General features: G+C 27.0%; 1 protein-coding gene across 1 annotated transcript in view; it reads left to right on the top strand.

Annotated features, from left to right (window-relative positions):
• The window catches only part of LOC126742551 (restin homolog), a 127,874-nt gene that overhangs the window by 60,036 nt on the left and 52,340 nt on the right, over positions 1 to 15,498 (top strand). The window contains exons 5-6 of the mRNA XM_050449217.1: positions 551 to 643; positions 833 to 955. Of these exons, the coding sequence (XP_050305174.1) occupies positions 551 to 643; positions 833 to 955 (216 nt within the window). The remainder of the gene's footprint in view (positions 1 to 550; positions 644 to 832; positions 956 to 15,498) is intronic.

The following is a 15,498-nucleotide window of genomic DNA, read 5'->3' as shown; positions in this document are numbered from 1 at the left end:
TTTTTATGTTAAAGAACTAGTCCACTTTGCTCCCTAGTATGAGAGGACAAAAAACTATGCAAATCACTAGGAAGTCAGACGCATTTCACGTGAAATTTAGGTCATACAGTATTTGATTTCAACACAAATTTTGGCCCCTCTTCTATGGATCAAACGTGCTCAGCTGTGAAGCAAGATTCCATTATTATTATGTTAATTAAAATTATGTAAATTAACAAGATTAGACACTGTTTAGGTACATTTAATATTCGTCAATAAGATACGAGTTATCGGGGGTTCGCGAGATAAAAACAAGAATCGTTTTATATTTGTAACAGTGCGAAATATTGTAAAATATGATTAAAGAACTAAGTAAAGGTTAATAATAATTATCGTAAATATGGGACAACAACCGTCAAAGGGTAAATTCAGCAGATCAGCGTCCGAGAGGATCGACAGAAAAGGAAATTATGACCTTCTTGGGAAAAGAGGAAGTAAGTCCGCAAGAGATTGGGATAGAAAATAGCGTGATCTTGCCAAATAAATAATTATTTTTTTTTGTCTTTTATAGGCTCCGTGAAAAAGCGAGAGAACAACATACAAGTCACCCAGGTGCTCACTCCGAACAAGTTATCAACTAAAAACCAACAAAACTTAACTGAAAGTGAGTATAAATTTATTAAGAAGTGTTCAGTAAACGAGATCAAATTTGACACCTTTAATATACACTTATGATAAAATGGCACTCATCAGTTAATTGTATTCCTGATATTATGGTGAAAGTGCCAGGACAGAGCAATTAAATAGGAAAATTGTTAGATTCTATCCATTAAAGAAAGTTATTAATTTTTAGGTAAGAAAAATGCAAAAAACATCATTGGGTCGCCGACAACTGTGCAGAACAAGGCGAGATTAAAAAAAGGTAGTCCCTTGTTCGCAGGAAAAGATGCGAAGCAACAATCAAACATCTTAACAGGTGAGTCCTATTAATAATTAACTCTCTTAAAAATTTAATTGAAAATGCCTTAAAAGAATAAACTATAACCTGTTTACGATCAACGTAATAGGAGACAAACACTAATTCAAATAACAATAAACCGTATGTATATAAATTTAATGACTTTCCCATTTAAAATTATAAATAGTAATTTAATGCTACTTAAGTAACAATATGCAAAACCAGTTTTAATAAGAATAAAAAGTAACAATTATTAAGCAAAGGTCAACTACGTGTGATGCGTTAAACGAGGAGAAAACTGAAACGAAAAAAAAAAACCTGATACAATTTTAATTACGTACATTATACGTGTGTGAACAATTTTTTCGTTATTTATTAGAAATTTCTCTACAAAGATCGGAGATTCTTACTTCCAAAGCAGCATCCGACTTGTCTCGGGACAGTTTTATTGCCGTTACTTGTAAAATGATATTTCCAGTATCAAGCAATATGTTGGATGTTTTTTTTTATTTAGGAAAAAACAGGATGTTTCTTTGTAGGGCAAAAATAGCATATTTGGGGCATATAAAAGTTTATTTTTTTGGTAGAGATTTGGATCATTGGAAAAATTATTTTTGTGTAATGAGAAAAATGTTTAATTCAATCATTTCTTAATAGGTCGATTTTTTGGGTTTCTACTCCTTCTCAGTTTCTTATTGTGTTCTCAGTCATTGCAAAATTAGACTCATTACTGATGAATGTAGGTAAAAATCCTCTTTATCATGCTTTGGATCATCTTGAAATTGAATTTTTCCTACGTAATTAAACCTTTCTCAATACAAATTGCCTGTAAGTGATTTCTCATTTCGTCCAGGCATTTAAAGTAATTTTCTTTCACCTTCAGGCACTTCTATGTCAACTTTTAAACAGTGTTTAATAGGTGCCAAATATTTATTAAATGCTAAAAAATAAATTATTTTTTCTTTTTTTTTTAATTAAATGGTTTTTATTCTTCTGTAAAGTGAAACTAATTTTTAAATAAATTTTCTTCATTCTTGGCTACTACCATTAGTCACAACTTTCTAAGCATTTTAATTAGGCACTTATTTTATGGAAGTACTTCTAATCCAGAATTTTCTTTTTTTTTTTAATTTAACTGCCTGGAAAAATCAAAAGATTTTTATGCTTTAATGTAGTAAAAGTAATTTTTAAATAAAATCTTAATCATTTTTAGTTGCTTTCAGGTAATTGAAATCAATATTCGTAGTTTTTCAAGTAACCCAAATAATCCCTTATTTCCTAAAAGTATTTTTCATCCAGAAACTATTTTTTTAGTTGCAAATAGGCTCTCAATTGCCTGGAAAAATGAAAATATTTTTATACTTTCGATAAAAGGATTGATAAAGGATTGGAAGGATTTGATCATTTTAGGTTACTTTCAGGCAGTTTAAGCCATTAGTCACCGTTTTCCAGTTATTTCTTGAAAACAGTTTTCATTTAGAACAATTTTTTTTAAGTCAAATAGGATCTCAACTGCCTAGAAGTATGAAAAGAATTGTATACTTTTATATACTTAAAGGAATATTTAAATCAAATTTTATAGTTTTTGTATAGTTTTAGCCAGTTGAGGTAATTAATCGCAGCTTTCAAGGCAGTCCATTTGACCACTAATAAGTGGTTGGAATTACTTGGGATTACTTCTCATCCAGAATTTTTTTTTAATTCCAAATAGGATTTTAACTGCCTAGAAGAATCAAGGGTTTTTTTTTAATAATTGTTGGCTACTTTGACATTTTTATCGGTTTATCATGAAACAAGAAAAAAACGTTAAAAGCACCTTAACAATTAAGCCAAAAATAAAGGAAGACATGCTAAAAATTACAATTTTTTTTTCATGAAAACTCAGTTGAAATCCCAATGTGAATTGCCTGTAAGTGGTATTTAATTTTTTCCAGGCAGCTAAAATTCAATTTTGAAGAAATTCATCCAATCATTTAAAGTAATTTAAATCAAAGTAAGGAGGGTATAAAATTTTTATTCAGAAATATTTTTATTAAAAAAAAAATCAAATAAATTAATTAAATGATAAATGATGATAAATTTTTTTGTTACGGAATAAATTGCGTAAGAAAAATTTAGTTTTAAGAAAGTTGAGCTAAAAATAAAGAAATACAAAATAAGAATTGGCAAATATTTAAAATCCGTATGAGAAATTGCCTGTAGGTGATTTTTAATTTCTTCCAGACACTTAAAATTGAATTTCCAGTGATTTCTCATTTTTTTTCTAGGCATTTGTCACTTTGTCCAGGCAAATTTAAATTGTCAACTGCCTGTAAGAGATTTCTTACTTTATTGACTTCTACTTACAAATTGCTTCATTTTTCTTAAGCAGTTGGAGGTATTTATTATCTCTTCCAGATACTTAAACTATTTTTTTTTACTTCCAAATAGTAAAAATTTAAAGTTAAAATTCCAAGTAGAAATGCAAAAATTAACTACGATATTGATAAAAAAATTCCATAATTTCCCTATTGTCTTGGCATTGGGCTAATTAATTTTCTTTTAAAGTCAGGAAGAAATAAAAAAGAGGTAGATATGAAAAAAACAAATCCAAGTTTCACTATTTTTACAGCTATCACCATAATTATACTTTTAAGAAGACAAATTATATAGCTTTTTCTATATGTAATAAAAATAGACCACCATTTAACTATATAACTGTCAACCATAAAACTAACGAAGTAATCACTGAAACTTATAAAACTAAATATCTTGGCATTATCATTGACCAACACTTAAAATGGAATCAACATATTGGTTATCTCTGTGATAAAGTCAGAACTTTAAAACATAAATTTTATGTTCTTCGGGAAATAATGGGCAATAAATTATGTTTGCTTGTTTATAAATCATTAGCTGAGTCTCTCCTCTCGTATTGCATAATTGCATGGGGCGGTACTTATAAAACTATCCTTCAACCTTTAAAAGCTCTACCGAGTTACTTTATAATGAAAATATTAGTGATATAAGTCATCTGTATGTACAAAACGTATGCTCTTTTGTACATAAAACTGATATAGCAAAGAGACAAATCACGCATTCCCAATGTACCAGAAGTAATATGTACAACAATTTGAATTTTCCACAAAATCATAAGCAAACAAACCTTCATTTTATAGATTATTTAGGGCCAAAATTTTATAATTTACTTTCTCCTGATATTAAAAATATAAAAAACCATAGAATATTTAATAGAGAAATAAAAAACTACATATATATTAATTTTAATAAATTTAGACCAATGATTAATTGAATTTACTGGTTCAACAGCGTATTATGTTTGATTTTTTCTTTTCGTGGTTTTAATGTAAATAGTGTATATTTTTAAATGTAACAGATTTATCTGAAATTACGTTATTTTCATTTAGGTTCAATTTTGGTTTTGATTATTGATATTGAATTGATTTAAAACATGTATTCTGTTATATTTCTTACTAGTTTATTTTTGTGTATAATATGTATATTATTCTGTTAATAAGTTTATTTTGATTGTTAAGGAAAGCGTTGGAATCCAAGCATTTTTTGTAAGAGTATAATTTGGTTTTTCTGATATTGTAATTCGAACATAAGCATGCACAAGTATTAAGTTACTTAAATGCTTATTTCGTATATGTAATTGTATTATAAGAATAAACGAGTTGTATATACATTCGTTCATAGGTCCCAGATCGACTTTTAAGCTTCCACCACATTTCACTTTCCAATTACACCTCGAATCGTCTCTCAATAGATTTTCAAGTCAAAAAATGGGTTATCAACATTTGACTGCACTTAAATTACACATATTAAGAAAACACTTGATTTAGTAAAAGTGAAACCAATTTATATGCAAAAAGCAATTATATATTAATTAATGATGTCTAATTATTTCGCCAGAACATCCAATCATGGCACATACGCCAACTGACAGTTCATGCTTATTAATTTTCTAATATATTCGAGCACTGACTAATTACATCTTATTAAGTAGGTATAAGTGGATTTATTGCTGTATATGTACATCGTATTTTCACTATAATATACAGGTTGGTCGTCAAGTAAGGAATAAATTCAGTATCTCGTTTTTTTTTTAATCGCTCGGAACCGTAAATTTTTTTGGGGCATTTTTTGGAAAAAAAAATTATACAAGGTATCTCAAAAAAAATTTTTTTCAAATTTTTTTAATTGAATTTTCAGATTTGGCTTACAATTTTATGCAATTTGCATGTAGCATATGCTATACCTAAGTCCAAGCGTTTTGGAGTTATTGCCATTCAAAGTTTGAAAAAAGGTCATAAAGAACAGGAAAAATGAAGTAATTTTTAAAACGTTTAAAAGTTCACATTTCGGGCATTATTCGACGTATTTCTTGACAGATGCGTTGTTTTAAATCATCCAGATTTGCCTGTTGCCTTTTAATAATCTCTCCTTTAAGGTACCCTGTTAGAAAAAAGTCTAGTGGTATTAAATCGGGTGATCTTGGTGGCCACTCAACAACATGGCTCCTTCCAATCCACCTGTTTGGGAAAGTATCGTACAAATAAGACCACAGCAACATAGGGGAAGCATCATCTTGTTGGAACCAGATGTTATGTTGTCGGGCTTCTATCTCGGCAAAAAGGTTAGCTGGAACTTGAACGAGTACCTCTTTTAAAAATCTCAGGTATCTTTCACCTGTTAAAGTCCCGATAATAATGTCAGCAATAATGCTAGCCTACACGTTTCTTTTCCGATTGAATTGTGTATGTTCTTCCCTCATCCAATGTGGATTTACATCGGATCAGTACCGATAGTTCTGGGTATTCACGCCACTATTCAAGCAGAAAGTGGCTTCACTGAAAAAAAGTTTATTTTTCACTAAATTTGGATTCTCCCAGCACAGATTTTGCAAAAGCTCACAAAATTTAAGGCGCCTCTCAAGGTCTCCTTCCAAGAGTTCTTGATGAACTTGCATCTTATAAGGGTTGTATTTATTTATATGCGGTATTTCTAGAATACTTATTTTTTTAATATCCACGTCCTTTGCTACATGCTGATTACCTTGAAGCGCCAATAAAACTTCTAACATCTCTTACATGACCGAATCGACTAAGTACACTTCTGCTATAAATTATGCATACAATTATTAAACAATTTTACCGTTTATGAACTCTTTAGGCGTTTTTTTAACGTACATTTTTATAGTAATAAAAATTATTATCAATCAATGCTTCAATGCTTTAAGGTTCTAACTCGATTGCTGTCGTCAATCATCTTTAAGATTTTTATGCGCTGTATCTCAGTAAGGCGCATATAAATGAAATTTAGTGTTAAAAAAAACGGAAATAGGCCGAAAAATTAGTGAACCGTTGCCAAAATACATACACAGAACTGTTAACGATAATAACTATTGACATTAATTATTTTTTTGTTTTCCCACCTCATAAATCCAAAGTCTACTATAGAGCTATGACAAAATATTGAATTTTTTGAATGAGAATAACTCCAAAACGGTTGGACGTAGGTATAGCACATGTTACATAAAAAATGCTTAGAATTTTTGATGCAATTTGTCTATTTAAATTCTCAATTTGATATAATATATATTTCTCAGCCATTTAAGTTCCTAAAAAGCCGAAATTTTAACATCACTTAAAAAACCATCTTGATTAAGTCCCCATACCTAATTTAATCAGCCATATACAGGGTCATTAAAAATTAAATCACAATTCTTTATTTAATAAAATGGCGAATTTTTTTAAATGGAACCCTCTATACTATATTTTAATTTAATAGACAGTTAAAATACCATTTAATATAAAACATTCCTATATCTAATTAGCCACGTTTTAGAAGTAGATACTTATTTTTCCGAAATCAAATAATTTTAGTAATTTTTGTAAATTATTTAGTTTTCATAGCCAACTAAGTAACTAAAATGTCACAATGATTTAATAAATGACAGTAAAAGTTTTAGTTAAAGTATTATTACTATTTTTTATAATAAATTTAATTTAAAAAAAGGAACATTATTAGTAACTACTCAAATGAAGTTTTGATTTTCCATGGACAATTTGCTCAAATAATAGCAAGAACATGTAGAAAATTTAACGCATTGTATCTAGATTTCCAACCAATGGAGAAAAAAAGTTTATTTATATTACAAAATACTTCGTTAATTTTCGAAATGAGTACCATTATTTAATAAACATTTATAAAATTGTTTTCTGGTGAATATATTCATCGTCTCTCTTCTAATTTCGCTCCCATCTAGCTTTTTAAAACAAGTTATAACTCGCTGATGTAGCTCTTTTTTATTGTTTACCGTTGTTGCGGTATGTTCATATTACCACACAAATAAAAATCAAAAGGCGTCAAATCTGGCGATCTCGCCGGCCAATTCCATGGTCCCATACGCTTAAACCATCTATCATCAAAATTGTCGTGCAAAATTGTCAGTTCTCTTGTTGCACCGTATCCACAGTAGTGTAGGACAATCTGGCAATGGCAGATTTTCCAAAAAATTACTTATAACACTTCTTAAATGTTCTAAAAATTTGGCGGAATTCAGTAGGTTTTCGTAAATTATAAAATTTAGTCTAGATGATCTTTTAGAAGGCAAAATATATTGAAACTGATTTTTTCCGAAAAAAACTCCTTTTTGTAGCGTTATTATATATTCTATTGAAAATTCCCTTCCTGGAAAAATTAATTCTTCCTAAAAAAGCTTATCAATATGATCATAACTCAAAAACTAAGAAAAGTAAAATTTTGAAAGTTTGTACAGTTATTGTCTATTAAAATTAATGAGACACCTATTTCAGCGTTTTTTGAAAATTGTACAAGAAATTGGAAAAAAATATTTTTTTTTGAAAAAAAGTTAATTTTTCCTAAAAAATCTTACCAACATGCTCATAACTAAAAAACTAAAAAAGTTACACTTTTGAAAATTTGTACAGTTATTGTCCATTGAAATTAATGAGACACCTATTTCAGCGTTTTTTGAAAATTGTACAAGAAATTGGAAAAAAATATTTTTTTTTGAAAAAAAGTTAATTTTTCCTAAAAAATCTTACCAACATGCTCATAACTAAAAAACTAAAAAAGTTACACTTTTGAAAATTTGTACAGTTATTGTCCATTGAAATTAATGAGACACCTATTTCAGCGTTTTTTGAAAATTGTACAAGAATTGGAAAAAAAATATTTTTTTTTGAAAAAAAGTTAATTTTTCCTAAAAAATCTTACCAACATGCTCATAACTAAAAAACTAAAAAAGTTACACTTTTGAAAATTTGTACAGTTATTGTCCATTGAAATTAATGAGACACCTATTTCAGCGTTTTTTGAAAATTCTACAAGAAATTGGAAAAAAATATTTTTTTTGAAAAAAAGTTAATTTTTCCTAAAAAATCTTACCAACATGCTCATAACTAAAAAACTAAAAAAGTTACACTTTTGAAAATTTGTACAGTTATTGTCCATTGAAATTAATGAGACACCTATTTCAGCGTTTTTTGAAAATTGTACAAGAATTGGAAAAAAAATATTTTTTTTTGAAAAAAAGTTAATTTTTCCTAAAAAATCTTACCAACATGCTCATAACTAAAAAACTAAAAAAGTTACACTTTTGAAAATTTGTACAGTTATTGTCCATTGAAATTAATGAGACACCTATTTCAGCGTTTTTTGAAAATTGTACAAGAAATTGAAAAAAAATATTTTTTTTGAAAAAAAGTGAATTTTTCCTAAAAAATCTTATCAAAATGCTCATAACTCAAAAACTAAAAAAGTTACACTTTTGAAAATTTGTACAGTTATTGTCCATTGAAATTAATGAGACACATATTTCAGCGTTTTTTGAAAATTGTACAAGAAATTGGAAAAAAATATTTTTTTTGAAAAAAAATTAATTTTTCCTAAAAAATCTTATCAAAATGCTCATAACCCAAAAACTAAAAAAGTTACACTTTTAAAAATTTGTACAGTTATTGTCCATTGAAATTAATGAGATACATATTTCAGCGTTTTTTAAAAATTGTACAAGAAATTGGAAAAAAATATTTTTTTTGAAAAAAAGTTAATTTTTCCTAAAAAATCTTATCAACATGCTGATAACTAAAAAACTAAAAAAGTTACACTTTTGAAAATTTGTACAGTTATTGTCCATTGAAATTAATGAGACACCTATTTCAGCGTTTTTTGAAAATTGTACAAGAAATTGGAAAAAAAAAATTTTTTTTGAAAAAAAGTTAATTTTTCCTAAAAAATCTTATCAACATGCTCATAAGTAAAAAACTAAAAAAGTTACACTTTTGAAAATTTGTACAGTTATTGTCCATTGAAATTAATGAGACACCTATTTCAGCGTTTTTTGAAAATTGTACAAGAAATTGGAAAAAAATATTTTTTTTTGAAAAAAAAATCTTATCAAAATGCTCATAACTCAAAAACTAAAAAAGTTACACTTTTGAAAATTTGTACAGTTATTGTCCATTGAAATTAATGAGACACCTATTTCAGCGTTTTTTGAAAATTGTACAAGAAATTGGAAAAAAATATTTTTTTTTGAAAAAAAGTTAATTTTTCCTAAAAAATCTTACCAACATGCTCATAACTAAAAAACTAAAAAAGTTACACTTTTGAAAATTTGTACAGTTATTGTCCATTGAAATTAATGAGACACCTATTTCAGCGTTTTTTGAAAATTGTACAAGAAATTGGAAAAAAATATTTTTTTTGAAAAAAAGTTAATTTTTCCTAAAAAATCTTACCAACATGCTCATAACTAAAAAACTAAAAAAGTTACACTTTTGAAAATTTGTACAGTTATTGTCCATTGAAATTAATGAGACACCTATTTCAGCGTTTTTTGAAAATTGTACAAGAATTGGAAAAAAAATATTTTTTTTTGAAAAAAAGTTAATTTTTCCTAAAAAATCTTACCAACATGCTCATAAGTAAAAAACTAAAAAAGTTACACTTTTGAAAATTTGTACAGTTATTGTCCATTGAAATTAATGAGACACCTATTTCAGCGTTTTTTGAAAATTGTACAAGAAATTGGAAAAAAATATTTTTTTTGAAAAAAAGTTAATTTTTCCTAAAAAATCTTATCAACATGCTCATAACTAAAAAACTAAAAAAGTTACACTTTTGAAAATTTGTACAGTTATTATCCATTGAAATTAATGAGACACCTATTTCAGCGTTTTTTGAAAATTGTACAAGAAATTGGAAAAAAAAATTTTTTTTTGAAAAAAAGTTAATTTTTCCTAAAAAATCTTACCAACATGCTCATAACTAAAAAACTAAAAAAGTTACACTTTTGAAAATTTGTACAGTTATTGTCCATTGAAATTAATGAGACACCTATTTCAGCGTTTTTTGAAAATTGTACAAGAAATTGGAAAAAAATATTTTTTTTGAAAAAAAGTTAATTTTTCCTAAAAAATCTTATCAACATGCTCATAACTAAAAAACTAAAAAAGTTACACTTTTGAAAATTTGTACAGTTATTGTCCATTGAAATTAATGAGACACCTATTTCAGCGTTTTTTGAAAATTGTACAAGAAATTGGAAAAAAATATTTTTTTTTGAAAAAAAGTTAATTTTTCCTAAAAAATCTTAGCAACATGCTCATAACTCAAAAACTAAAAAAGTTACACTTTTGAAAATTTGTACAGTTATTGTCCATTGAAATTAATGAGACACCTATTTCAGCGTTTTTTGAAAATTGTACAAGAAATTGGAAAAAAAAAATTTTTTTTGAAAAAAAGTTAATTTTTCCTAAAAAATCTTATCAACATGCTCATAAGTAAAAAACTAAAAAAGTTACACTTTTGAAAATTTGTACAGTTATTGTCCATTGAAATTAATGAGACACCTATTTCAGCGTTTTTTGAAAATTGTACAAGAAATTGGAAAAAAATATTTTTTTTTGAAAAAAAGTTAATTTTTCCTAAAAAATCTTAGCAACATGCTCATAACTCAAAAACTAAAAAAGTTACACTTTTGAAAATTTGTACAGTTATTGTCCATTGAAATTAATGAGACACCTATTTCAGCGTTTTTTGAAAATTGTACAAGAAATTGGAAAAAAAAAATTTTTTTTGAAAAAAAGTTAATTTTTCCTAAAAAATCTTACCAACATGCTCATAACTAAAAAACTAAAAAAGTTACACTTTTGAAAATTTGTACAGTTATTGTCCATTGAAATTAATGAGACACCTATTTCAGCGTTTTTCGAAAATTGTACAAGAAATTTAAAAAAAAATATTTTTTTTGAAAAAAAGTTAATTTTTCCTAAAAAATCTTACCAACATGCTCATAACTAAAAAACTAAAAAAGTTACACTTTTGAAAATTTGTACAGTTATTGTCCATTGAAATTAATGAGACACCTATTTCAGCGTTTTTTGGAAAATTGTACAAAAAATTGAAAACTCACAAACACTATGTCATTGTGTCGGATACAATATACTTTTCATTTACATATACATCTTATAGTGTAATAATAGAATATTATACACAAAGAAATCTAAAAAAAAAGGAAATGCATTAACGTGTATGAAACAATATTTATACCAAATAAGATATACAATAAAAAATTTCAAGAATACAAATTAGTTCAAAACTCAACGAGGATTTAAAAAATTAAATTTATTTTAAAAAAATGCAGTGGTGTATTGTTTTTTTATTAAATAATATTCTTGATAACTCCCTTATGGACACCACTGGTAAAAATTAATTTTTTTCTTTATGCGTCGAAAAATGCCATTTGATGCATAAAACAATTCTACAAATAAAAAAAAAATCTCATTCCATTAAACGCATTTATATATAAACGTCTTTAAATATTATACAATATAACATACTTAAACGTTTAACTTTATAAAACAATAATTGTATATTAACATGTCACTTCTTGTTAAACGTAAATAAAACATAAACATAATACTAAATTCCTCAACGTATTTTCGCGAATATTTTATCCAATACTTATAGTTCAAGAAGTTTAACCAAAAATGTACATCTCGTATAAACCAAAAATTAACGTTTATTTAACTATCGTAGGTTGCTTGAGATCCCTAGTGCCCAAAGTTTTCTTAAAAAGTGAAGTTTACGTGAAATAAAAGGAATTTCTTGCTTTAGGTGTAAATAAAGAGACAAGAAGAGCACATACAGTGAGTCAGCAAAGTAAAGTAAAAATTGTGACGTTCTTCCATTTTCCATGAATCAATTATGAGTCAGGTAATTGTATATCTTATTTGGTATAATTATTGTTTCATAAACGTTAATGCATTTCCTATTTTTTTCTAGATTTCTTTGTGTATAATATTCTATTATTACCCTATAAGATATATACGTAAATAAAAAATATATTGTATCCTACACAGTCACATATATATGATCTCGGGGTCATTGATCGAGTCTAAGGACTAGCTATGTAAATCTCTTGTCAATTTTTTAAATGTCGAAATTTTCTATTTCACATTAAATTTGACACTCTAGGCAGTTGAAGCTATTCTTTAATTAGTTTTGATAAGATCAATTTTGATTCAAACAAAGCGAAAAATGTCAATATTTTCCATTATTCAAATGTCAAAATTTTGAGTCACGTAAAGCCAAAAATGTGACGTTTTTCATGCTCATAACTTAAAAACTAAGCAAGTTACGCTTTTGAAAATTTCTACTTATTGTTCATTAAAATTCATGAGACCCCTATTTCAGCGTTTTGAGAAAATTGTACAAAAAGCCAAAAATGTGACGTTTTTCCATATTTTATCATTTCCAATAGGTCAACTTTTAATCAGCATCTTCATCAATATGGATCAAAATGTTTTCACAGAATTCTACCCTACTGTGTCTTATGGTTTCAAAGCCCGAACTTTGGAGAACTTGTATGAACGCATTTTATGATTGGCAAATATTTTTTGAATTGAATAATGAAACAAACCTAAATTGTCATTAGTACATCTAATTGAAGCTTGCGGATATGCAGTAAAATATGCCAATACATTCATAATATTATCATCTAGCATTTAAAAAAAAAACACTTAATTGTATATTTGCTTCCCCCAATGCAGAATTTCACGCACAAAAAAAAACTACAAACTGACTGCAGGTACCGCAAACTTTCTTTCAATTTATTACGGTAAGTCGAACAGTGCCGGACGGTAGCATCAGCATCATATTCTAACAGTTTCCGTTAATATCGTTTGTGAAACCACCGTGACTCGTTCGTCTTGTTTCGGTGTTTCCTCGTCACGAGAAAAGCTTTTTCATATTTTTTTTTTTGCGAAATTATTATAGAAAAGTGATGCTATTGAACTTTTACTCCGATGGGCCCTTTGAACAGAATCCAGTCGTTTTTTAGCGCGAGTTTGGTGGACGTGAACAATAACGGTTCCGGCAGTAGAATGGGATATAAAGGGAAAACCAAGAGGCAGTTCAGTAGTGAAATTGATTTTTTTGCCAACGGGGATAGAATTAAAACGAAAACTTATATCTGGTCTAGTTTTCAGAAGGTCCCTAAGAAGGGCAAAGGTAAAAACCATCCCCCAAGTTCGTTGTTTCCTTTTTTTTCTGTTTGTCCCAAATTAATTTTGGCACAAAACTAGGGAAGTACAATATAAGGAAAGTACTCGGTGTGATTCATAATATGATGCTCTTGGTTGTTATTTTTGTGTTTTATGCGTCAGGTGGGCCCGCTCTCGAGCTATTTTAAATTTATCGAATGCTTCAAGTTGCCAAAAAAATACGTAAACTGTTAATTGCGTATATAAAATGTAATTATTTAGTTTTAGCTTACTTTAATTGCTTACTAGTTTAATTTAAAGGTCGTACAGTAGCAAAGTTTTGCAAAATTCTCGGTGCGAAAAGAGCAACCTCAAAAAGGGTCCCTTCAGCTTATCTGTGTATCAAGGGCTATTATGCCTATAGGTTTTAAAAAATTAAGGAAAACTGTTGCGACACATATGCTCATAACTCAAAAACTAAAAAAGTTACACTGTTGAAAATTTGTACAGTTATTGTCCATTAAAATTAATGAGACACCTATTTCAGCGTTTTTTGAAAATTGTACAAGAAATTGGAAAAAAATATTTTTTTTGAAAAAAAATTAATTTTTCCTAAAAAATCTTATCAAAATGCTCATAACTCAAAAACTAAAAAAGTTACACTTTTGAAAATTTGTACAGTTATTGTCCATTGAAATTAATGAGACACCTATTTCAGGGTTTTTCGAAAATTGTACAAGAAATTGAAAAAAATATTTTTTTTGAAAAAAAGTTAATTTTTCCTAAAAAATCTTATCAACATGCTCATAACTAAAAAACTAAAAAAGTTACACTGTTGAAAATTTGTACAGTTATTGTCCGTTAAAATTAATGAGACACCTATTTCAGCGTTTTTTGAAAATTGTACAAGAAATTGGAAAAAAATATTTTTTTCTGAAAAAAAGTAAATTTTTCCTAAAAAATCTTATCAACATGCTCATAACTCAAAAACTAAAAAAGTTACACTTTTGAAAATTTGTACAGTTATTGTCCATTGAAATTAATGAGACACCTATTTCAGCGTTTTTTGAAAATTGTACAAGAATTGGAAAAAAAATATTTTTTTTTGAAAAAAAGTTAATTTTTCCTAAAAAATCTTACCAACATGCTCATAACTAAAAAACTAAAAAAGTTACACTTTTGAAAATTTGTACAGTTATTGTCCATTGAAATTAATGAGACACCTATTTCAGCGTTTTTTGAAAATTGTACAAGAAATTGGAAAAAAATATTTTTTTTGAAAAAAAGTTAATTTTTCCTAAAAAATCTTACCAACATGCTCATAACTAAAAAACTAAAAAAGTTACACTTTTGAAAATTTGTACAGTTATTGTCCATTGAAATTAATGAGACACCTATTTCAGCGTTTTTTGAAAATTGTACAAGAATTGGAAAAAAAATATTTTTTTTTGAAAAAAAGTTAATTTTTCCTAAAAAATCTTACCAACATGCTCATAACTAAAAAACTAAAAAAGTTACACTTTTGAAAATTTGTACAGTTATTGTCCATTGAAATTAATGAGACACCTATTTCAGCGTTTTTTGAAAATTCTACAAGAAATTGGAAAAAAATATTTTTTTTTGAAAAAAAGTTAATTTTTCCTAAAAAATTTTACCAACATGCTCATAACTAAAAAACTAAAAAAGTTACACTTTTGAAAATTTGTACAGTTATTGTCCATTGAAATTAATGAGACACCTATTTCAGCGTTTTTTGAAAATTGTACAAGAATTGGAAAAAAAATATTTTTTTTTGAAAAAAAGTTAATTTTTCCTAAAAAATCTTACCAACATGCTCATAACTAAAAAACTAAAAAAGTTACACTTTTGAAAATTTGTACAGTTATTGTCCATTGAAATTAATGAGACACCTATTTCAGCGTTTTTTGAAAATTGTACAAGAATTGGAAAAAAATATTTTTTTTGAAAAAAAGTTAATTTTTCCTAAAAAATCTTATCAACATACTCATAACTAAAAAACTAAAAAAGTTACACTTTTGAAAA

Source organism: Anthonomus grandis, chromosome 11, assembly GCF_022605725.1.
Source record: "Anthonomus grandis grandis chromosome 11, icAntGran1.3, whole genome shotgun sequence".
Taxonomy (NCBI): domain Eukaryota; kingdom Metazoa; phylum Arthropoda; class Insecta; order Coleoptera; family Curculionidae; genus Anthonomus; species Anthonomus grandis.
This window is presented reverse-complemented; position numbering and strand designations above follow the sequence as displayed.